At 40.4% G+C, this 24,117-nt stretch overlaps 1 protein-coding gene across 4 annotated transcripts in view; it reads left to right on the top strand.

Moving 5' to 3' along the window:
- LOC144192828 (alpha-taxilin-like) overlaps positions 1 to 23,519 on the top strand; it is a 39,730-nt gene extending 16,211 nt beyond the window's left edge. For 3 of the 4 annotated variants that reach the window (XM_077711650.1, XM_077711649.1, XM_077711647.1), the window contains exons 7-11: positions 4,142 to 4,261; positions 10,402 to 10,476; positions 14,848 to 14,940; positions 15,735 to 15,830; positions 22,169 to 23,519. In XM_077711650.1, the coding sequence (XP_077567776.1) occupies positions 4,142 to 4,261; positions 10,402 to 10,476; positions 14,848 to 14,940; positions 15,735 to 15,830; positions 22,169 to 22,333 (549 nt within the window). In that variant the 3' untranslated portion in view covers positions 22,334 to 23,519. The remainder of the gene's footprint in view (positions 1 to 4,141; positions 4,262 to 10,401; positions 10,477 to 14,847; positions 14,941 to 15,734; positions 15,831 to 22,168) is intronic. The other variant, XM_077711646.1, reaches the window with a different exon arrangement.
- The last annotated feature ends 598 nt before the right edge of the window (positions 23,520 to 24,117 follow it).

Raw genomic sequence — 24,117 nt, 5'->3', positions numbered from 1 at the left:
TGAATGTGCATATACAGATTGATAGTTCTGCAATCAATACATGCATATTCATATGCATATTCGTATGCATATTCGTATGCATATTCGTATGCATATTCATACGCATATCCGTACGCATATTCGTACGCCTATCCGTACGCATATTCATATACATATATAAATGCATATTCATATTCTTATTCATATGCATGTTCATATGTATATTCATATGCATATTCATATGCATGTGCATATGCGTATTCGTGTGCATATGCATGTTCATATGCATATTCATATGCGTATGCATGTTCATATGCGTATTCATATGCGTATGCATGTTCATATGCGTATTCATATGCGTATGCAAGTTCATATGCATATTCATATGCGTATGCATGTTCATATGGGTATTCATATGCGTATGCATGTTCATATGCATATTCATATGCGTATGCATGTTCATATGCGTGTACATATGCATATGCATGTGCATATGCATGTGCATATGCATGTGCATATGCATGTGCATATGCATGTGCATGTGCATATGCATGTGCATATGCATGTGCATATGCATGTGCATATGCATGTGCATATGCATGTGCATATGCATGTGCATATGCATGTGCATATGCATGTGCATATGCATGTGCATATGCATGTGCATATGCATGTGCATATGCATGTGCATATGCATGTACATATGCATGTGCATATGCATGTGCATATGCATGTGCATATGCATGTGCATATGCATGTGCATGTGCATGTGCATATGCATGTGCATGTGCATGTGCATATGCATGTGCATATGCATGTGCATATACATGTGCATGTGCATATGCATGTGCATATGCATGTGCATATGCATGTGCATATGCATGTGCATATGCATGTGCATATGCATGTGCATATGCATGTGCATATGCATGTGCATATGCATGTGCGTATGCATGTGCGTATGCAAGTGCATATGCGTGTGCGTGTGCGTGTGCATGTGCGTGTGCATATGCGTGTGCATGTGCATATGCATGTGCATATGCATGTGCATATGCATGTGCATATGCATGTGCATATGCATGTGCATATGCATGTGCATATGCATGTGCATATGCATGTGCATATGCATGTGCATATGCATGTGCATATGCATGTGCATATGCATGTGCATATGCATGTGCATATGCATGTGCATATGCATGTGCATATGCATGTGCATATGCATGTGCATATGCATGTGCATATGCATGTGCATATGCATGTGCATATGCATGTGCATATGCATATGCATGTGCATATGCATATGCATGTGCATATGCATGTGCATATGCATGTGCATATGCATGTGCATATGCATGTGCATATGCATGTGTATATGCATGTGCATGTGCATGTGCATGTGCATATACATATGCATATGCATATGCATATGAAAATGAATATGAAAATGAATATGAAAATCAGACATAGGCATTGTCGTCATCATTGACTTGAAAAAAAGCCTAGTAGTCATCATACCCTCAGCAGCGTATGACGAAATTGTATAGTGCTTCTCCACAAGTTCGTCTTCCCAGGCCAGACACATTTATGACATTTATTTATGACATATTTATACTTGTTAGCTCTCCGCCTTGAGCGCTATTTTCCGGCGACTGCAAGTTGCCTCACCGATGCCAACAAGAATAAGATGGATCACTTACCTCTCACTGTCTTTCTACTTACCCTCCCTCAGTCAGCCTGTGGAAGGCAGATCTGCGCCAAACGACCTTCCTGTTACTTTTCCTTCATTTCCTTCATATCCATACGCATATGCATACCCATATGCATATGAACATGCATATGCACATGCATATTCATATGCATATTCATATGCATATTCATATACATATTCATATGCATATGCATATTCATATGCATTTTCATATGCATATTCATATGCATATTCATATGCATAATCATATGCATATTCATATGCATAATCATATGCATATTCATATGCATATTCATATGCATATTCATGCATATTCATATGCATATTCATATGCATATTCATATACATATTCATATGCGTATTCATATGCATATTCATATGCATATTCATATGCATATTCATATGCATATTCATATGAATATTCATATGCATATTCATATGCATATTCATATGCATATTCATATGCATATTCATATGCATATTCATATGCATATTCATATGCATATTCATATGCATATTCATATGCATATTCATATGCATATTCATATGCATATTCATATGCATATTCATATGCATATTCATATGCATATTCATATGCATATTCATATGCATATTCATATACATATTCATATACATATTCATACGCATATTCATACGCATATTCATACGCATATTCATACGCATATTCATACGCATATCCATACGCATATTCATATGCATATTCATATGCATATTCATATGCATATTCATATGCATATTCATATGCATATTCATATGCATATTCATATGCGTATTCATATTCATATGCATATTCATATGCATATTAAAAATGGTGACGCGGTTTAGACTAGGGGGTGAAAGAATGCCTCGTAAAGGATTTTTGGAGATTGTTAAAAATAAGGGAAACCTTCCAAAAATACAGCACATGATGAGTAAAAGAGCGCTTGATAAAAGTAATCTTCATATGAAGTATATATATAAATATATATACAATATATACAATATATACAAATATATATAAAGTATATATACATATTTGATAGGTTCATCAATAATTACCCTTGTTTGTAATTATCAATAACTGCAGGCAGACATCTTATTCAATTACTGACATTTAATTAAATAGATTAGATCACGGATAAGAAACCTTAAGGGAGGAGATCTTCAAAAGTATCCTCTCGAACCGTATTTCGTGACAGCTTTAAGGCATTTTGAATAAATAAAATCACGCCCTCATTTGACCTAACAATCATATAACAATTACATAAAGAAGCCCAAAGTGTCCCGAGTGTTATGGAACTGGCAGATATCCGTATCTGTTGTTAGACCTTGGCGTCTCTTTGCCTTGGTTGTCTAGGCGGCAGTTTATGACCTCGAGCCGAACAATAGAAAGACTTTTAATGATTTAACAAAGAAATGAATTACTACACATATATGTATAATAGTAATACAGAATAAACTCAGCATTTCCCCGTTTTTATAATATGTATGTTATTAATAATTTCTTAGTAATCACGAAATGGTAATGTCGGGTGACTGTGATTTTTCCCGCCTACTCCCTTCTCCCATGGCTGGTCTGAAAGAGAAAGTACATAATCATATTCGTCCAATTGGTCCTCGGAATTACCGTACTCCTGGACCTCACTGTTTTCCCCGGTACGTTTCAGAAGCAGAGATATAATTAGTGCAATTTAGAATTTGTAGGGGCAATTGCAGTAGTTATAAGTCGGCTTAGCAAGGAGCGCAAACAGGGGATACAATGTCAAGGTAGTAGCATATATGGCAATTACATAAAGAAGCCCGAAGTGTCCCGAGTGGTATGGAACTGGCAGATGTCCGTATCTGTTGTTAGACTTTGGCGTCTCTTTGCCTTGGATAAGTCCATGTGAGAGTTGCTTAGGTGGCAGTTTATGACCTCGAGCCGAACAATAGAAAGACTTTTAATGATTTAACAAAGAAATGAATTACTACAGATAGTAAACCCAACACATAGTAAACCCAACACAGAATAAACCCAACAATATTATATATGGATGAATATCGAACCGCAACATATGGCTACGTGAGGCGTATTTCAAGCGATGGCTTTTTTCACGGCTCGCCATCACTTTTGATTTGCGACCAAGTCACGAAAATGTAATGATGATATGAGTACATTGTAAAATGGCTAAATAAAGTACAACTGAACTCAGTTTTGCTTCTGTTGCCTTTTTAAAAATGGGTTTTTAGCTTGTGGGTGTAGCGTATATTTTATTTTAAAGATTTTGAATCTGGATTTTTATTAGTTGTCAGTTAAAATCATCTCAATAACATAAATAAACCCTTTTTTTCTGCTGTTTTTTTTCTGGATGATTATTAGAATGTTGTTTTGAATCGAATTTCTGAAATCAAACATTTTCATGATGTTCCAACTCTTTGACCAGCCCATCTATAAACGTGTTCCTTTTGTAGCATATAGATAAAGTATTCAAGCACAAAGAGTTACAGCAACAGCTGATGGACACTAAATTGCAGAGACTTACTAACATGATGAGAGAAGTGGAAGAAAATCAGCAGCACGAAAGAAACTCTGTAAGTAAATTTTCTACCAGTTTTGTCTTGAGTTCTAATCCTCAAAAACAACACAGAAACTAACCTAGGAAATTTAATGCAGTGTTGAAAGGTGGTTCCATGATTGCGGGGTGTACGCAATGTGTGGCTGTTTCGCACAAAATGGGAATATCCACTCTCCTACTCAGCTGGGTAATTTGGACTTTGCCGCTGCCATTGCTCTAACATATTTTTTGGCAATTCAGATTTTGAAACCAAATCAAATTTAAATCCATTATTGCTCATTCACATATCGTATTTACTCGCATATAAGCCGCTTTTGTTCACAAAAAAATGATGACTGATTCAAGAGTATGGCTTATATACCGTGACTGGGCGTTTGGTCGCTGGTCTTTTGGTTGCTGGTCTTTTGATCGCCGGTCTTTTGGTCGCCAGTCTTTTGGTCGCCGGTCTTTTGGTCGCCGGTCTTTTGGTCGCCGGTCTTTTGGTCGCCGGTCTTTTGGTCCCCGGTCTTTTGGTCCCTTTCGGTCGCCGGTCAAATGTACTTAAAACTTAAAAAGTACTTAAATATTAAACTCTCTCTCTCATGAATAGAATTTTGAGAGCTGGCTTCAACAGTAAAATCTCTGTCACTATTTGACCGGCGACCAAAAGACCGGGGGCCAAAAGGGACCAAAAGACCGGCGACAAGACCAGCGACCAAACGTCTAAGCACCATTATATACACAATAAAGCCTGACTTGCAAAAAAAATGCAATTTGACGGAGCAGTGACACAATGACATGATGATTTCACGAAAAACATGGCGCCCAATCATGCGCTGTGATGTAAACGAATGCCGATATGGTCATTTATTTCAAAATAGAGAAAAGATAAACAGATAAAACCCTAAACATTTATTTTGACGTCTATGAATGACATTTATGAAATAAAATATTTATCATAAAACAGCCATCTTGGGGAGGTCGAGATGCAGCCATCTTTGTGAGGTCCGGACGCTGCCATCTACATTTTTTTGCCAGACGTATGCCCTTCATTTTAAAATAAAACAAACCTCCATCTTGATTTTTTTTCCTTGTTTGAAAGTGACAACTATTGGAGTAATATGAGCCATTGAAAGAATTGAGATATTTTGACATTAGAAGCAATATGGCTGCCACAACATCTTAAACTTCTGGTAAGAAAATACTAATACTATACTAATAATATTGGATTGGATTGGATAACTTTAGTTGGAAAGTTCGTTGTCGCAGTAGCAAGAGGGTGAGGATACAGAAATAGGAAAGGCATTTTAGACATAAATAGATAGGTAATAAGTTATTAAATAAATACTTGACGTATATGTTACTTCTCGTTGGCAAGTGGTCATGCGTTATCTTATTGTGAGGACATTTGTGTGCATCATTTTTGGAATATTTTGAAGGGAATACCAAAAAAAAACAGCACTTCGATAGTGAAAGTCAGCGTGAAGGTATCAAACTCCAATCAGAAATTAGAATTAAGTTTAGTGTAAGGTTAGATTAAAGTTATTTCTGTGTGTCTGCATCCTATTCCATGTTCATTTAAATTAAATGTTGTGAAACGAGCGTGTTGCCATGCAAAAAGACCACCCCCATCTCCCCCACCTCTCTCTGTCTCTCTCATAATAATAATAATAATCTAATAGTATTAATCAGACATAGGCTTTATCATCATCATTGACTTCACAAAAGCCTAATTGTCATCATACCCATCTCTGCGTATGACAAAATTGGTAGTGCTTCTCCATAAGGTGCGCTTTCCCGGAAAAAGGCTCAAACAAGTGCTAATTTTAGACTCGGTGGCCTTCTGCTGTGATGGATACATCGCATCATCCCCCAACCAAACCACTTACCTCTCACTGTCTCCTTCACTTACCTTCAGTCAGCTAGTGGGAGGCAGATCACCGCCCAATGTCTTAACATGTTACCTCACCCCAAAGTTATTACATAGAAGGGATTGTGTGTCATGCTACCACAAGTTTTGAGTCCTGATGGCTGTGGGGAAAAAACTGTCCTTAAGCCTATTTGTCCGTACTTTGTGAGACCTGTAGCGTCTGCCAGAGGGCAGCAGCTGCAATATGTTGCGATCAGTGTGTTATGGGTCCCTGACAATGTTCCTGGCTCTGCTGAGGTAATGGGGGCTGGCAATGTCTTCCAGTGAGGCCAGAGAGGAGCCGACGATCTTCTGAGCAGTGTTAATAATGCTGCCGTGCTTCCAGTGGCTCTATAGAAGGTTACCAGAAGCTTACTGTCCAAGTTGTTCCCCCTGAGGAAATGGAGTCGTTTCTGAGCCTTCCGCAATACTGCTGTGGTTTGTGTAGACCAGGAGAGGTTATCTGTGACGTGGACCCCCAAGAATTTAAAGAACTTGACCGTCGTCACATACTCCATTTATGAGGAGTGGGGCCAGATCTATGCTGTGTTTGCGAAAGTCCAGGATTATTTCTTTAGTTTTCGTGGTGTTCAGTGTGAGATTGTTCACCGAGCACGACAAAGACAGATTGTTGACCTCATCTCTGTAGGCTGACTCATCCCCTCCTGAGATGAGTCCGACCACAGTGGTGTCATCGGCAAATTTGATGATGGAGTTAGACTGGTGGGTTGGTGTACAGTTGTATGTGTACAGGGAGTACAGAAGAAGACTCCGTACACAGCCTTGAGGGGAGCCAGTGCTCAGTGTAATGGAGGAAGAGAGGTGCGACCAAGTCTAACAGTTTGTGGTTGGTTGGTTTAGAAGTTCTTTATCCAGCAGCAAATGGAAGAGGATAGTCCAAGGTGGAAGAGTTTGTCAGTCAGAATGTCCGGTATTATAGTGTTTAAGGTTGAGCTATAGTCAATGAAAAGCATCCTCACGTATTTCCCATGGTGCTCCAGTTGGCTCAATGCTGTGTGTAGAGCTATGGCGATAGGATCCTCAGTGGACCAGTTTTCTGTCTAAGCAAACTGGTGAGTTTCAACTGAGGGAGGGACCATTCATGATATGGCGGGCGACCAACTTTTCAAAGCACTTCATAATCACAGGTCACGCCTGCAATAGGCCTATATTCTTTCAGGCTGTCAATGGTTGGCCTTTAAGGGACAGGGATAGTGGTGGCAGATTTCAGGCAGGATGGAATGGTGGATTGTTGCAGGGAACAATTGAATTTTTTTATAAAAACCCCAGCCAGCTGGTCAGCACAGGCTTTGAGCAGCCTTCCTGGTGTTCACAGACAACATTACCAGTCTCACTTCATGTTCCTGAAACTTCAGTGTACTGCTGCAGGCTGGTGGTGTGGTGTAGAGACTGGGTCTGATTTGTCAGTCTCAAAGCGGGCAAAGAAACGGTTCAGTTCCTCAGCTAGTGAGGCATCTGCATTAACAGACATATTATTGTCATTGTAATTGGTAATATGCCGTATTTCCTGCCACATCTTCTTTGGGTTATTTCCTGTGAAGTGCTCCTCAATTTTACTTGTATATGCTGCCTTGGTGTTTTTAATGTCTCTCTTCAGCTCTGCTCTTGTAGCGCCTTATTGTACCTTGTCCCCTGACATGAAGGCGGTGTTATGGCATTTGATGAGTGCCTTTCTCTCAGTCATCCAGGGTTTTTGGTTAGGAAAAACTTGTATCCGTTTATTTATAGTGACGTTGTCAATGCAGTTTTTTATGTAGGAAAGTACAGTGTCCGTATAGTCCTGGAGGTTTTCATGTTTGAAAAGTTCCCATTTGGTGCGGGAAAAACAGTCCTGTAGCTGAGAAAGAGCGTGCTAGGCCAAGTTTGTATTATCTTTATTTTTGGCCTTGTTTGCCTCCGGAGTGGAGTGTAAGCGGGGGTGAGATAGGCAGAGATGATCTGATCCAGCTAGGTCAGGGAGAGAAGTGGATTATAAGCATGTTTGATGTTAGAAAGAGCGTCCTCAGGCCAAGTTTTTATTATCTTTTTTGTGGCCTTATTAGCCTCCAGAGTGGGGTGTAAGAGGGGGTGGGGAACTGGCCGAGATGGTCTGATCCAGCAAGGTGAGTGAGGGAAGTGTATGCATACAAGCATGTTTGATATTAGAATAAACATGGTATAGAGTTTTATCTCCTCTGGTGTGACACTTCACGTACTGGATAAACTTAGGCAGAACCGTCTTTAAACATGCTTTGTTGAAGTCACCAGCGACAATAAATACTCCATTGGGGTGGTCAAGCTGCTGTTTGTTGATGTGCTTATGTGGGTATTAAAAAGCAGGAAGTAGTCTTTAACAGTTCTCAAAGTAAATATGGACAGATCCATTTCGTGAACGCAATACCTCAAATGGTACTCCAGTTTCCTTCCACATATGGAAATCATGCATGATAGAGAGGTTGAACATGTACATGTATATACATACATATACACATAGCAACATGCTTATTTATTTATATATTTATTCGTGTATTTATTTATTAACTTACTTCTTACCTCTCTATTTATGTCTAAAATGCCTTTCTTATTTCTGCATACTCACCCTCGCTACCGTGACAATGAAATATCCCGAATACGGGATGAATAAAGTTATCCAATCCAATCCGATGTTTAGGAAGACACTGATATTTGTGCTTTTTATTGTGAAAAACATTTTATACTTCCTAATTCGCTCGGTTGAGACCAGCTCCATTTACAAGAAGAAATCATACCTTGGTATTCACGGCTGTTTATTTGCGATGCGGTGGATGACTTAAAATGTTTTCTGATCGAACCTGTCCGGAACACCAAATCTTGAACACAACATAGCACACTGGCATGTCAATAGGTTTATTATAGAATCCTAAACTCACTTGAGACAAAATGTAAATAGTGTACAGTAATAAAATGGGTTTTCTCCAGGTACTCTGGTTTCCTCCCACATTCCAAAAAACATGGATGTTAGGCTAATTGGACACTCTAAATTGCCCTTGGGTGTGAGTGTGAAAAGTTGTTTGCTGTCCCATGTCCGATGATATGCTGGCCACCGGTTCAGGGTGTCTATTTGTGCACTTGGTACCAAGACACCCTAAGCCGCAGTTCGATGATCGACTTTGTGGTCGTGTCATCGGTCCTGCATGTCTTTGACAGTCGGGTAAAGAGAGGAACGGAGCTGTTAACCGATCACCACCAGGTGCTGAGCTGGCTCCAATAGTGGGAGGTGATAACGGTGCGGCTCGGGAGACTTAAACGTTTCGTGAGGGTCTGCTGGGAAAGCTTGGCAGAGACCCCTGTCAGAAGGAGTTTCATTTCCCACCTCTGACAGAGCACCTCCCATGCCTGAGAAGAGGCGGGGGGCATTGAGTCCTAGTGGACCATGTTAAGCGCTTCTATTGCTGAGGCGGCAGACCGGAGCTGTGAATGCAAGGTAATTGTGCCTGTCATGGCGGCAACCCCAGAACCCGCTGATGGACACGGGCGATAAAGAATCTGACAGGCTAAAAAAGGAGTCATGCCGGGCCCTTTTGGCCCATGGTAGTCCTGAGACAGCTGACAGGTACCGGCCGATCTACTCCCATCAAAGGTCACCAGCTCTGGGTCATGACCGAGAACGAGATCACGGATACAAGTGGCTGAAATTAGTTTCCTCCGCAGGATGTCTGGACTCTCCCTTAGAGGTAAGGTGAGAAGTTTGGTCATCTGTGAGGAGCTTGTAGTAGAACCGCTGCTCCTTTGGATCGAGACTTAACTAAGTTAGCTCGGGCATCTAATCGGGATGCCCCCTAGATCCCTCCCTCGGGAGGTTTTCCAGGCACGTCTCACCGGATGTAGGCCGCAGAGCCGACTTTAGACACGCTGGGGGAGACGAAGTCTCCCAGCTAGCCCAGGAATGCCTTGGGGTCCGCCCGGAAGAGCTGGATGAAGTGGCTGGGGAGAGGGAAGTCTGGGCTTCCCTGCTGAAGCTGCTGCCCCCGCGACCCGACTTCGGATGAAGCGGAATATTTGAGATGAGATAATATTGATATTGAAAATATTTTTCAATTGCAAGATTCATAAAATGTTATTAATAGTAATTCAAAAAATGTTTCCTTTGTTATTGCTATTGTTATTGCGATTCCGATTGCTATTGCTCTTGTTTTTATTGTTACATTCTTATTATTATTTATATCCATTTGAGATGTATTAATGTCCGTGTTATTTGTCAATGAACAGTCTAACTTTTGTGATTACAGTTGCTGAAAGATGCTACTGAATCTAGACAAAAATATGAGCTGATGAAGGAACAAGAAAATCAGCTCAAGCATCAGGTCATTACCAAATAGATAACTTAATGCTGTATGTGTTTGAGGTCTCGAGAGACAGCGCTTTGTTCTTTGTTTTACAGACAACATTTTAGAATTTTTAGCACGCCATGAGTTCTACTTCTCTCAGTGTTCTGTATGAATACATTGCCTTGTGAAATTCGGCCCCCTTAAACTTTTCAACCCTTTGCCATATTTCAGGCTTCAAACAAAGATATACCGTATTTTCACAACTATATGACGCACCGCATTTAAAGGCGCAGTGTCAGTAACGAGTGCTACTTCTGTATTTGACACACCAAGACGCACCGCATTTAAAGGCGCAGCCAGGCATGGCAAAACATACACCAGTTTAAACATACACCATCTTAAACATACGCCAGCTTAAACATTCACCAGTTTAAACATACACCATCTTAAACATACGCCAGCTTAACCATACACCAGTTTAAACATACACCATCTTAAACATACACCAGCTTAAACATACACCAGCTTAAACATACACCAGCTTAAACATACACCAGCTTAAACATACACCAGCTTAAACATACACCAGCTTAAACATACACCAGTTTAAACATACACCAGCTTAAACATACACCATTTTAAACATACACCAGCTTAAACATACACCAGTTTAAACATACACCAGCTTAAACATACACCAGCTTAAACATACACCAGTTTAAATACACACCAGCTTAAACACACACCATTTTAAACATACACCAGCTTAAACACACACCAGTTCAAACATACACCAGCTTAAACATACACCATTTTAAACATACACCAGCTTAAACATACACCATCTTAAACATACACCATCTTAAACATACACCATCTTAAACATACACCAGCTTAAACATATGGACATGCACTAAAAACACATTTTTAAAATGGCAACGGAAGCAAACCTGAGTTTGGTTGTACTTTATTTAGCCATTTTACAATGTACTCATGTTTTTTGATCGATCATCACCCACAAATCCATCAAAGTCCTAATTTTCCGTGTCCGAATGTGAACAATTGTCCAAATAATTCATCAAAAATGCCGGGTTCCCTCTCCTCGTTATCATAGTCACTGTCATTGTTGGAAGATAAAGCTCCGTACCATTTTCAGGTCTTTTGCAGTCTCCACCTGTTTTCTTCCAAAATGGTCCTGTATTTTGCTCCAATTATCTCTCCATCAATTTAACCATGTTCCCAAACAATGAGGGTGCTACCAACCATGTTTGACATTGGGGATGGTGTGTTCACGGTATCGAGCTGTTTTGTTATTACGCCAAACATAATTTAACATTGTCGCTACAAGTTTTGTCTTTGGTTTCATCTGACTGGAGCACCTTCCACATGCTTGGAGCATCTCCAGGTGGCTTCTGGCCAACTTGTGGAAGACCAAAATATTGATGTACATCTTTGAGAAATGGCTTTCTTCTTCCCACTCTTCCATAAAAGACAGATTTGTCAGCTGTAGATCTCTGCAGTTCATCTAAATATCTAAAGGAGATAATGGCATAAATGACAAATAACTTCCGTCACCCAAAAACAAAAGAAATTTAAAAAGTTAAATGTGAAACCTATTTATCTTTCAATTTTCCCCCTCTACTATTATTTACTCTTATTTTGTCACTGTCTCGTGTAGCATATAGGATGTCCAAATTTCTCAACTCACATAAAATGTCCTTTTTCCAACTTAAAGAGCTGTCCTTCTCTTTCTCTGTATCTAGTACTCGACAGTAACATTCAACTGTTAGCGTTAGAGCAGGGTTGGGCAAACTATTACACAAAGGGCCACAGTGGTTGCGGCCTTTCACTCCCAATTCCCAAAAACGACACCTTTTCACCAATCTGGTGTCCTACAAGTGCAATCAGTGGATTGCAGTCAGGTGCTTCTTGTTTTCGGCAGAAATCTCAGTGGTTAAAGTGGCTGTTCTGGATCGATTGGGACATAAACCTGCACCCAGAGTGACACTCAAGGACAGATGTCTTTGTGAAGCTACAAATTAAAGCTCCCATGGGTTGTCTGGAATCCTTTGTGACATCGCTGGTAATGTCCATTCATTGCTTACAGCTCCGACTCTGACGATCAGGAGCGATGAAATGGAACAAAACTTACACAGGGTCCTTCTCTGAATCTCGAATGAACAGCAGAGCCTTCAGTCACTCAGATTACTCGTGCTCACGTGCGAAAATTCTGTAGGGACTGAAAGTGTGGCTGCACCGGAATTTATACCCTTCCGAGGGTCAACCTGGGCTCCCTGATTGACTTTCTTGGTATTGGTACTCGCACTGCACATACATGAAGGGATCTTTCAGTGCCACCTCTGGCAGTCATTCGGGATACATAGAACCATAAATACATACGTAACTTTCATTCGGGATTCATAAAACCGTAAATACATACGTTACTTTCATTTGGGATTCATAGAACCGTAATTACATACGTAACTATCGATTACTTATATAACACATTCTGTACATTATCACCATGCCCGAAGTGCTTAACCTGAGAACCCATTGACCTATACATTCACACAGCAATGGGGTTCCTGCTACACAAGGAACTGCCAATCCACTGGATTCAAATTAGATAGTGGGCAATTATAGCCCACAATTGAACCATTCAGTTGGAGGACAACTCAAACTGCCAACTGGGTGATGGCTCATAATGTCCAATCCGCAAGAGATGCAGAAGTTTATTTTTCTTAATGACTATCATAAGTTGGAGTCAGTTGTTGGTTCACAGGTGACATGCCTATTTAGGTAAAGGCTATTGCACTCAACTTTGGGCACGAGGCGGGGAACACAATGAACTAGTGGCCAGGCAATCGTAGGGCACGAAGAGATGGACTCATGAATGGATTCATGCTCACACACATATCTTTGGGCAATTTTGAGTGTTCTATCAGCCTACCCTGCACGTCTTTAGAATGTGGGAGGAAACCGGAGTACCCAAAGAAATCCCAACTGATAGGTCTGAAAATACAACTTCAGGAGCAGGTTAAGGAAGAGTGAGATCAATTTAAAAAGGAAATAGGTTTATTACTGGACTGCAGGATGGTTGGAGAATGCTCAAACAGCTGTGAACCGCTCACAGTCTGTCGTCCTCGCAATTCTCTCTGAATGAACACTGAGTCAGTCTTTATATGGGAACACAGGGTAATATTTCTAAGAGAGTGATGTAGGACAGAGTTTATGTGAACTAAACTTTGGGCTAATATGGTTAGACATTAGCAGGTTTAAGTTGCATGCAAACACGATATTTTTATAGCTCACACAAACTGCTGCAGCCTATCTTATATTGCACGTTTCGAACAAACAGTTCCAAAGCGAGTTTGTCACATTCCACAATACAAGGAAACAATTTCAAAACCTGTTAGCCAGCCTGTGTTACACTTCGTCCGGCGAGGCCAGCTAGTTAGCTATCTTACAATTCGTGGTGCGAACAAACAATTGCAAGGCCAGCCATTTGGCCTATCCTACACCACTATGCAAACTCCACACCGTTGGGCCCACATGGATTAAAACCCAGGATGCCAAAACTGCCAGGCCGACGTGTTAACCACTCATCCGCTGGGTTGTCCAAGGTAGCTAATACAGTCGTGCCTTCACTTACATAATGAATTGGTTGCAAGACTTTCTTAGAGGTGCACTTAATATGTAAATTCTCAAATTCGTTCCTCGGTCCTCACACAACTACCACCTAAAACGTTTAAAATTGGTCTAACTGTCCCAATTTTTTTATGAAAGCTGTGAGGAAACAAAAATTCTAAAGAAATGGTTTCTTAATGTCTTAAAATAAAGCTTATGAAAATGTGCAACTTCTGAAATATCTCCCTCTGCGGCATTATAGATCTAATGCCCGAGAGCCGAATGCCATCAACTTTGTAGTACATTTTAGACTTTTGTGTGCCCTGTGTCTGTGTGTGAAAATGTGCCACGTTGCATTTGTAAAGTTTTTAATAGCTTAATAAGGGGAATTGAAAATAAAACAACAGATAAGGAAATGCATTTACTTTTTGGGGGATTTTGTAATCTTTTTCGTATCTCAAGTCACTCATTTGCAAATAAAAAAATTTGTAACCTGAAACTTTTGTACCTTGAGGCATTCATAAGTAGAGGTATGACTGTAGTAGAATGCAAATTTGTCAACACCCACAGACAGGGTTTCCCACCTTATATTGCTGATATTGCGGTCCCCCCACTTTGACCTATCACGTCTCTATCTGATCAATCCTCCCTTGTCTTAACCTTCAGCTACAAACATAGGAATCAGTTAAAGTGCAGTGTTTTATTTCTAATGTATAGTGGCAATGTTTTTTTTGCAAAAATGTGATTGACTAACTCCAAAACTAATCTCTTGTGTCTTAGCTTTCCATGTACATGGATAAGTTTGAAGAGTTTCAGAGCACTCTGGCTAAAAGCAATGAGGTCTTTGCCACTTTCAGACAAGAGATGGAAAAGGTAAATATCAATCTTTGGAGACCATTTGATTTAAAATATAAAATTCTCCTGTCTTTCTGTATTTTTTCTATATTTTTTTTAAATATGCACTATTTAGTTTTTAGACTTTTCCATCGCAGTACTCTTCAAGACACAAAACCATGTTGTATTGGGTGTAGTTTAATTCATCAATGAAAAAAGTTTACAGTGACTAATTTACTTCTGCTCTGGGCAGAAAAAAAACGGCAGCTGGTGTTGAGTTATAACTAGTGAACATTGCTATCTCATTGTGGCTTGTGGCCTCTTTAAATAGAAAGGTAGCACAAATGGCTTGCCAATTACACTTGCAATACTGTCTATACAGCAATGGGCAACATGTACAACAGCATACTGTTTGAGAAATGGCCAGCTTTAGCTCAGTGAGATTGGATAGAGAGCTGAAACACGTCTTTCTGCTACTTTATGATGGACTTATAAGTGCTGTTTAGTTACAAAAAATGATGTTTGAACATTTTATTTATTAATGTTTCCTAGATGAGACACATTCTAAGTTATTGTATGACATGAAACACTACATGCCCACAAATATGATGCCTCTGTAACCTGTCAGGTGGGTAATTAGTGTGGCTCAGTCAGAACAGGCCCAATTCCTATTTGGACATTTCCTTTAAAAAATTTGAAAAGCAATCCCTAAATATCGGATACGACACCAAAACAAGTTGGGATCGGATCTGTGTGCATCCAAACACGCCCTTTGTCAGGTTTTGTCATATTCCACAGTTATGGTTGATCGGTCTACCTCTGTTTACTTTCAGATGACCAAAAAGATTAAAAAGCTGGAGAAAGAAACAACACAGTGGAAGACGAAATGGGAAGGCAACAACCAAACTTTGCTGCAGATGGCAGAGGAGGTATAATTGCTAATTCATTCATTCATATTCCGTACAGCATATCCTTGTAAGTGTTGCAGGGGTTACTGGAGCCTAACCCAGCCAATTTAGGGCGCAAGGCAGTCTTTTCCCTACACTGGTTGCCAGTCAGTCGTAGGGCACTAATTGGTAATTGTTCAAAGTAAATCCTTTCTTTTGGTTATAAATGATTGTTACATTTTATGACATTTACACTTTTAGACTGTATTATTTAGTTTAACTAAACTGAGCTGTACTGTATCTTTATGAAAAATGATATTACATTTGTAGCTCGCTAGGGTTGTCCGAGTCTCAGTTGCAGGTATATTTTCTTTTTTTTCTCAATACATAGGGTGCTTCGTCGGAAAAGATGCTAGCATGACACCAGGCTAGCGTATGTCATGCTAGCCACCACCGTTTGCTATGCTATTTGCTAACGTATGTTATATTGGCTGCTAGCTGAGCTCCCATGCCTTTGATGCTCATCTCATATCATTTCATTTCATTTTCTTCCGCTTTTTTCCAAAGTCGGGTCGCGGGGGCAGCAGCTTCAGCAGGGAATTCCCTCTCCCCAGCCACTTCATTCAGCTCTTCCGGGAGTATCCCAAGGTGTTCCTGGGCCAGCCGGGAGACATATTCTCCCCAGCATGTCCGAGGTCCGCCCTGTGGCGTCCTCCCGGTGGGACGCAGAACACCTCCCGAGAGAAGCTTCCAGGAAGAATCCTGAACAGATGCCCGAGCCAACTCATGTGGCTGCCCTCGATCCGGAGGAGCAAGGGCTATACTCCGAGCCCCTCCTGGATGACCGAGCTTCTCACCTTATATCTCAGGGAGAGTCCGGACATCCTGAAGAGGAAACTCATTTCAGCCGCTTGTATCCGAGACGTCGTTCTTTCGGTCACAACCCACAGCTCGTGACCATAGATGAGGGTGGGAACGTGGACCGACCGGTAAATAGAGCGGTTCAGCACTTTCTTTACCACAACGAACCCGTGCAGAGTCCGCATCCCTGCAGACGCCACCCGTTTCCGAGAAATTGTAAAATTCAACAAAATAAGGCAATTTTAAGGTCGAGGCTCATACGCGCAGGTGGCTTATATGCCAGTTAATACGGTACTATGAAAGGGTCATTGTTGTAAGAGAGGATTCATCCTGAGTAGCTCATTGTTAACTGTTACTTTAGTTAGAACAGCCAAGTAAACTAGAGAAAAATAGTGTTTCAGACATGTTGGAATGTATGGCCTCTTGGACGTTCCAGGGGGTCCAAATTGCAGCCCAGGGTGACACTGTTACTTTAGCTGTCCAGTTCACCTTACCCTGTTCAACTGATCTCTTAAATGAGAGGTCTCATTAAGAAATAAACAAATTCACACAGGTTGCAATTTGACCATAGTCTATTGAAATTCCAGAGATATTGAGAAACAACAAATACAGGATTCTGGCCAATACTTTTTATGCTAAATGTTAAACAATCAGAATAAAGTAAGTGTCAGTGAAAGCTCTAGCACCAGGCAAGGATGTAAATACTCCAAATGTCTGGCCTCACAAGTGCCTACGACATAACATGCACAAATCAAATCACTGGCTTTTGTTGTCCGTCCTATAGTGAGGTGGTTGTATGGGTGAAGACCTTTCAGTTTCTCTTTTCCCCCGGTCAGCAACTGGAAACATCTTGCAATTTTTAAATATAATGCTGAAAATGCATTTTTGTATGTGCTCTGCAAGCAAACAGGCAAGTTATCTGGTTGCTGAGCATGGCCATTCCCTCAGACCTCGTGCCTGTTGTGACACAGGTCACCTCCTGGAAAATTTTGACCTCTGGTTTTACATCTTGGGACCTCTGGCCATTTTATGTATCATTGCAATTGTTAACATATGTGAAGTGTGTGCAGAGACAAGCAATTTAACTCAACCCTCTTTGTATTCCAAATCGTATTTAATTCCACGATTTTCAGACTTCATCACACATAACGACAGAGAAGCACCAACACTTCGAACAAACACATGAATTCCCCTTTAGCTCATGTTTTTGTAAATCACAAAATCATTGTCGCGAGACTGGATTTCACCAACATTCGAAATAAATGTTGTTATCTTTAACTTGTTGTTCTAAATGAATGTTGTTATCAGTAACGGGCCGTATATGGCCCGCGGGACGAGATTGAAAAACTTGTACACACACACGACCGGGGCGGGGCGAGCACGTCGGGTAAATGTTCTTTGGCTAGATAGTCGGTCGGCCAAATAGTCGTTCGCCTAATTCTACGTTCAGCCAGTTGGTCTTTCTGCGAGTTGGCTGTTGGCCAGATGTCAGTCTGCTAAAGGTCTTTCGGAAAGTAGACCGGCCACGATATGTATACATCTGTATACCTGTGTATACAGAGAGGCAAATAAGTATTTAGTCGACCACCAATTGTTGGTTCTCCCACTTGAAAGGATTAGAGGCCTGTACTTGTCAACATAGGTAAACCTCAACCATGAGAGACAGATTGTGGAGAGAAAAAAACAAAATCACATTGTTTGATTTTTAAATAATTTATTTCCAAATTATAGTGGAAAATAAGTATTTGGTCACATACAAACAAGCAAGATTTCTGGCTGTGAAAGAGGTCTAACTTCTTACGAGGGCTGAGAAGGTCTCCACTCATTACCTGTATTAATAGAGTCTGTCTTGACGCATGACCGGTATAAAAACACCTGTCCACAACCTCAGTCTCTCACACTCCAAATTCCATTATGGCCAAGACCAAAGAGCTGTCAAAGGACACCTGAGACAAAATATTAGACCTGCACCAGGCTGGGAAGACTGAATCTGCAATAGGTAAAATTTTTGATGTAAAGAAATCAACTGTGGGAGGAATTATTAGAAAATGGAAGACGTACAAGACCACTGATAATGTCCCTTGTTCTGGAGCTCCATGCAAGATCTCACCCCTTGGCATCAAAATGATAACACGAGCGGTGCCCAGAATCACACGGGGGGCCTAGTGAATGACCTACGGAGATCTGGGACCACAGTAACAAAGGGTACTATCAGTAACACAATGCGCTGCCAGGGACTCAAATCCTGCAGTGCCAGACGTATCGCCCTGCTGAGCATTTGGATGATCCAGAAGAGGACTGGGAGAAGGTGTTATGGTCAGATGGCACCAAATTATAACTTTTAGAAACACAAGTTCTCGTGTTTGGAGGAGAAAGAATACTGAATTATATCCAAAGGACACCATACCCACTGTGAAACATGTGGCTGGAATCATCATGCTTCGGAGCTTCTTTTTTTTTTCTCCAAGGAACCAGGACGACCAATCTGTCTAAAGGAAAGAATGAATTGGGCCTTATATTGAGAGATTTTGAGTGAAAATCTCTTTCCATCTGCAAGAACATTGAAGATCAGATTTGGCTGGGTCTTTCAGCATGACAATGACCCAAAACACACAGCCAGGGAAACAATGGAATGGCTTCATAAGAAGCATTTCAACGACCTGGAGTGGCCTAAGCCATTCTCCAGATCTCAACCCAATAGAAAATCTTTGGAGGAAGTTGAAAGTCCAAGTTGCCCAACAACAGACCCAAAATATCCCTGCTCTAGAGGAGATCTGCATGGAGTGATGGGCCAAAATACCAGCTTGTGAAGAGTTACAGAAAATGTTTGGCCTCCGTTATTGCCAACAAAGGGTACATACAATATTGAAATGAACTTTTGGTATTGACCATATACTTATTTTCCACTATGATTTGCAAATACATTTTTAAAGATCAAACAATATGATTATCTGGGGGGTGTTTCCACATTCTGTCTCTCATGTTTGAGTTTTACCCATGTTTACAATTACAGGCCTCTAATCTTTTGAAGTAGGATAACTTGCACAATTGGTGGTTGACTAAATTAGGTCAATATATTACATCTATATTACAGCAATTGAAGCATTTTTGTTGCAATCAGAAGCGTATTTTCCTGGCAGAAAATGTATCATAAATACTCAAATGATGCTTATTTTTCCACAATTCTTCCAGGGGTACTTTACCCCCTTATACGTAATGCCAGGTTTCTGTATGACTAGTGTCAGAGTCTGGTCCACGTAGACCTATCCGTTTGTTGGATCCGTTTCCAGTGGGGGTTGCCAGTTGCGTTTCCAATGACTGACTTGTGACACTGATTCTGTCCATAGCTTGTATGGTATAGACGCAACCAAGTCATATAGGGAATACGGTTCGGTGGCCTCTGTATTGCATCTCTGCATGTGCAGATGATGTCTTGTTGGGTTCACCAGGCCGCTATCTTCAACTCTCATTGGAACATTTCACAACCAAGTGTGAAGCAGTCGGGATCAGAATAAGCACCTCCACACTGAGATCCTCTCCTGGATAGGGATGAGAAGTGTAAGTATCTCGGGGACTCACGAGTGAGGCAAGAATAGAATGAAAGATGGACAGGCAGACCGGTGTGGTATCTGCAGTGATGCAGACTCTGCATTGGTGTGTTGTGGTGAAGAAGAAATAACACATAAGGTGAAGCTTTCTGTTTAGCGGTTGATCTATATTCTACCTGCATATATGGTCATGACCGGAAAAATACAATCCTGGATACAAAAGGCTGAAATGAGTTTCCTTTACAGGCTGTCCAGACTCTCCCTAAAAAAATAAACTCGCTCATACGGGGCGGCTCGAAGTAGATATAGTAGTTCAAATAGGAGTACACAGCACTTATCAATGTCTCCTTGGGCGGGATAACCGCAAAATTGATCGCAGTTTGGACGAAACCTTTAAGAAGTCCAGACACTCGCCGGACTTTATTGCTTCTTATTTGACCAAATATCCCATGCTGACACCGTCTCCAAAAGAACCGACATTTGGACATTGCACAACATGCAAGTACGGGTAAGGGACAAGCTGAAAAATGTTGTGGAAATTTGAATTTGCCAATAAATGATTAGCAAACTATACCTTATTTACTTTTTGTACTTCTTTTCATTGAACTCTTTCAATAGTTTGGAAATATACTGTTTCAATTATTGTAAAAATCTGACAATTTGATTTAAATTGTCCCCCCCCCCCTTTTTTGCATTTTATATCGATTTTGCGTGAATCACATTCACTCCGGAAATACCCCGGAAATGGGACAAGGTACTCTTGAAATGGGATCGACGAAGGTTGGCAGCTCTGTAATTGAGTGAATAAAATGAAAAAAATATTAAATGGCGAAAAATGACGTTGAATAATTGAACCCGCCAAAAAATCCAAAACACATTCAAACTTTATCTTTTCAATTGCTACAGTCAGTCCAACTCAGAGTCCCACATTTTGTGTTAAAAAGCCAAAATTATGTTTGTCCAGAGAACAGGAAAATCATCATAACCCTTTGTTTGGGTGGTCGAGCCTTAAAATGGTGAGCTTAGGGCAGCCGAAAGAGGGCCAATATCATAAGTTAATGTCTTTGTAAATGCAAAATATCCAATTAATAAATTTGAAAAAAGAAACAAGTCTATTTTGATGAGAAGCTGATGCTTTCTAATTACAGAAATTACAATTTTTTTATTAGTAGTTTAAGGTGTTGTGGCAGCCATATTGCCTCTAATGGCAAAATGTCTCCATTCTTTCGATGGTTCATATTACAGTGGTACCTCGACATACGAGCGATTTGAGATACAAGTAAATTTTTTAGCAAAGATTTATCTTGAGATACGAGACAAATTTTCATGTACGAGCAGACAGCGGACGCGAGAGGCTGCTCACAAGAACATCATGGGCATTGTCTCTCTTCCCGCAACTCCCTCGTATAATGTCTCTCTTCCCGCAACTCCCTCGTATAATGTCTTTTTGGTCGTAACTCCCCCGTGTAATGTCTCTACGAGCACTGGGCGGAGCGTTGCATTTTTTTCAGTGTTTTTTTTCCCTGTTAGTGCGAATGTTGTAGCTTGTTCGCTAATACGAGAGGATCATTACTGTCAAATATACTGTCATTACTGCCCGGCCAAGTTGACAATAGATCATTTTGAATGGGATTTTGAAGACATTTGTGTGCATCATTTTGGGAATATTTTGAAGGGAAGACAAAAGCATCTCATCTGTTTATATTTTCTCTATTTTGAAATAAATGACCGTATTGGCATTCGTTTGCGTCGTGACATCACGGCATGGGCGTTTTTTTAAGTGACGTCATCGTGTCGCGGTGGGCGTCAAATTGCAGTTTATTTGTATGACGTGTTTTTATGCGCATAGAAGCCATAACCTCGATTCAGTCATAGTTTTTCTTACGACAAAAGCGGCTTAAATGCAAGTAAATACAGTATTTTTTTTTTGTTTTTCTGCTGAATCCATGATGAAATGTCATTCTTTTCTAGAAAACTCTACGTGACGGCCATTTCAGGGCTTTGCAGGGCAAATTGGAGCTGTTAGAGAGACTCTGTAGAGCACTGCAGAAGGAGAGAAATGACCTTAACAACCAGCTGAGCCTCATACAGGAGCATTGTGATTTGTCAAGAGAGGAGAGGAGCGAAGACGTATGAGAGGATGACTAAAAGGAAATCTGCAAAATTCCGAGACTACTTGAGATGAGTTCATAAAGGCCTTTGAAAACATTGTTTCAGAATACTTGCTTGTACTTCCATAAAGGGCCAAGTGGGTGCAAGTTTTCTTTCCAACCAAAGAAGCACACATTTTCATCAATCTGATCTGCTGCAAGTGTAACCAGTTGATTGTTTGGTCCTAGTTGTTTCAGCAGAAAATGCATTTGTTATACAGTCTGCGCTGTACTGGTTGCAATAAAAACCAGGAGCCCCTTGGCCCTATGTGGAATTTGTTTGACACCCCTAAACCGGACCCGCAAAGCAAAACCCACGCTACACAACTGAACCGCCTATACTGGTCAATTGACTTTCATACAAATTGTTCTATATATTTTGCGGCCAACGTGTTACATATGCAGCAAAATTTAAAAATTCTGAACTGGGTTTAAAATTTGTTTTAATGTTTTAGAATGTCCATATTTAGGATTGTTTAAAAAAATAACATCATAACAGTCTGAATAGCTGTTTTTTAATGAAATCTTTCTAAAAACCAGTCAATTATTTTTCCTGTATGTGAATATGAAAAGACCAAGCCAAATGATGGTATTGAAATCAAACTACAATCTACAATAACAGGGGCAAAACATTTCCAAAATAGGATGAATAGTTATTCATATATATCTGCTCCCCAAATAATAGGAACAATCCATATATCCATGATTTTCTAAATTATACACTTAGATCTGTGGTTTTCTACAGATTTCGCCAAAATCTGTGCGATTCCTATAAAAATCTTTGTTGTCCATCTTTATAATAATTTTATAGTTTGTAAGTCCTTTATTTTCAATTCTCTACCATAGATATTTTAAGTAATGCCCCCAACCCTTCCATGTTGTTGTTTTGGTTTTCATACCTTGTATTAATTAGTTGTTTTTGAAGGTGATATTAGAATCCTTTTTTGTAAGTATTTCATGATTGTCTGAATGTATTTCATATAATTCATGCCATATTACTGATGCAGAGCATATTGATGATGAACAAAACAGAAATTGCCCCTTAGCAGCCACGCCTTTTTTATTTCCATTGGAGTCTCTGTTCTTATCTTAACTAAAAACTCATTCTTGAACTTAATAATGAGTTTTTAGTTATGGTAATATTTTGAATAAAACTATTTTTTTCTTTATTATTATTCATTCATTCATTAATTCATTTTCCGCACCACAAATCCTCGCAAGCAGCACAATGGTTCCTAGAGTCTATCTCAGGTTAGTAATGTACAAGAGTGTACACCCTTTGGCCCTGCAGTGTACACCCTGGCCTGGTGTCAGCCATTCACGGGGCACACACATACGCAAAAAAACACTCACACCCATGGGGAAATCAGAGTGTTCAAACAGCATACTAGGCATTTCTTTGGGAGGAAGCCAACGTTTTAAGAGAAATCCCACACAAACAAGGTAGTACATGTGAACTCAAAAGCTTCCTGGAGAGCTTCCTGCTAAATCCATTTGGTCGCTGGTCTCGAGAAGGGTGGCTGGCATCTACAAAAGCGTCAATGAGAGTGTCGGCATGAGCGTGGGTGGCTTCCCGCTGGGTCCATTATTCGGATCAATCTGTTATGATCCCACCGAGACACCGTGGCGCGGTCAGTGAAATTCGGGCCCAGTCGCGGAGAAGCAGGAGGGAGCGAGATGGGCTTTTATTGACTCAAACAAGGCTTTACAAAACAAGAGCTTGAATGTGCCAAAACGTAACAGAAACGGTAGTATGGGGAATAATACCTT

Source organism: Stigmatopora nigra, unplaced genomic scaffold, assembly GCF_051989575.1.
Source record: "Stigmatopora nigra isolate UIUO_SnigA unplaced genomic scaffold, RoL_Snig_1.1 HiC_scaffold_27, whole genome shotgun sequence".
NCBI classification, from domain to species: Eukaryota; Metazoa; Chordata; class Actinopteri; order Syngnathiformes; family Syngnathidae; genus Stigmatopora; species Stigmatopora nigra.
The sequence above is the reverse complement of the archived record's forward strand: the minus strand, read 5'-3'. Positions and strand labels throughout refer to the sequence as shown.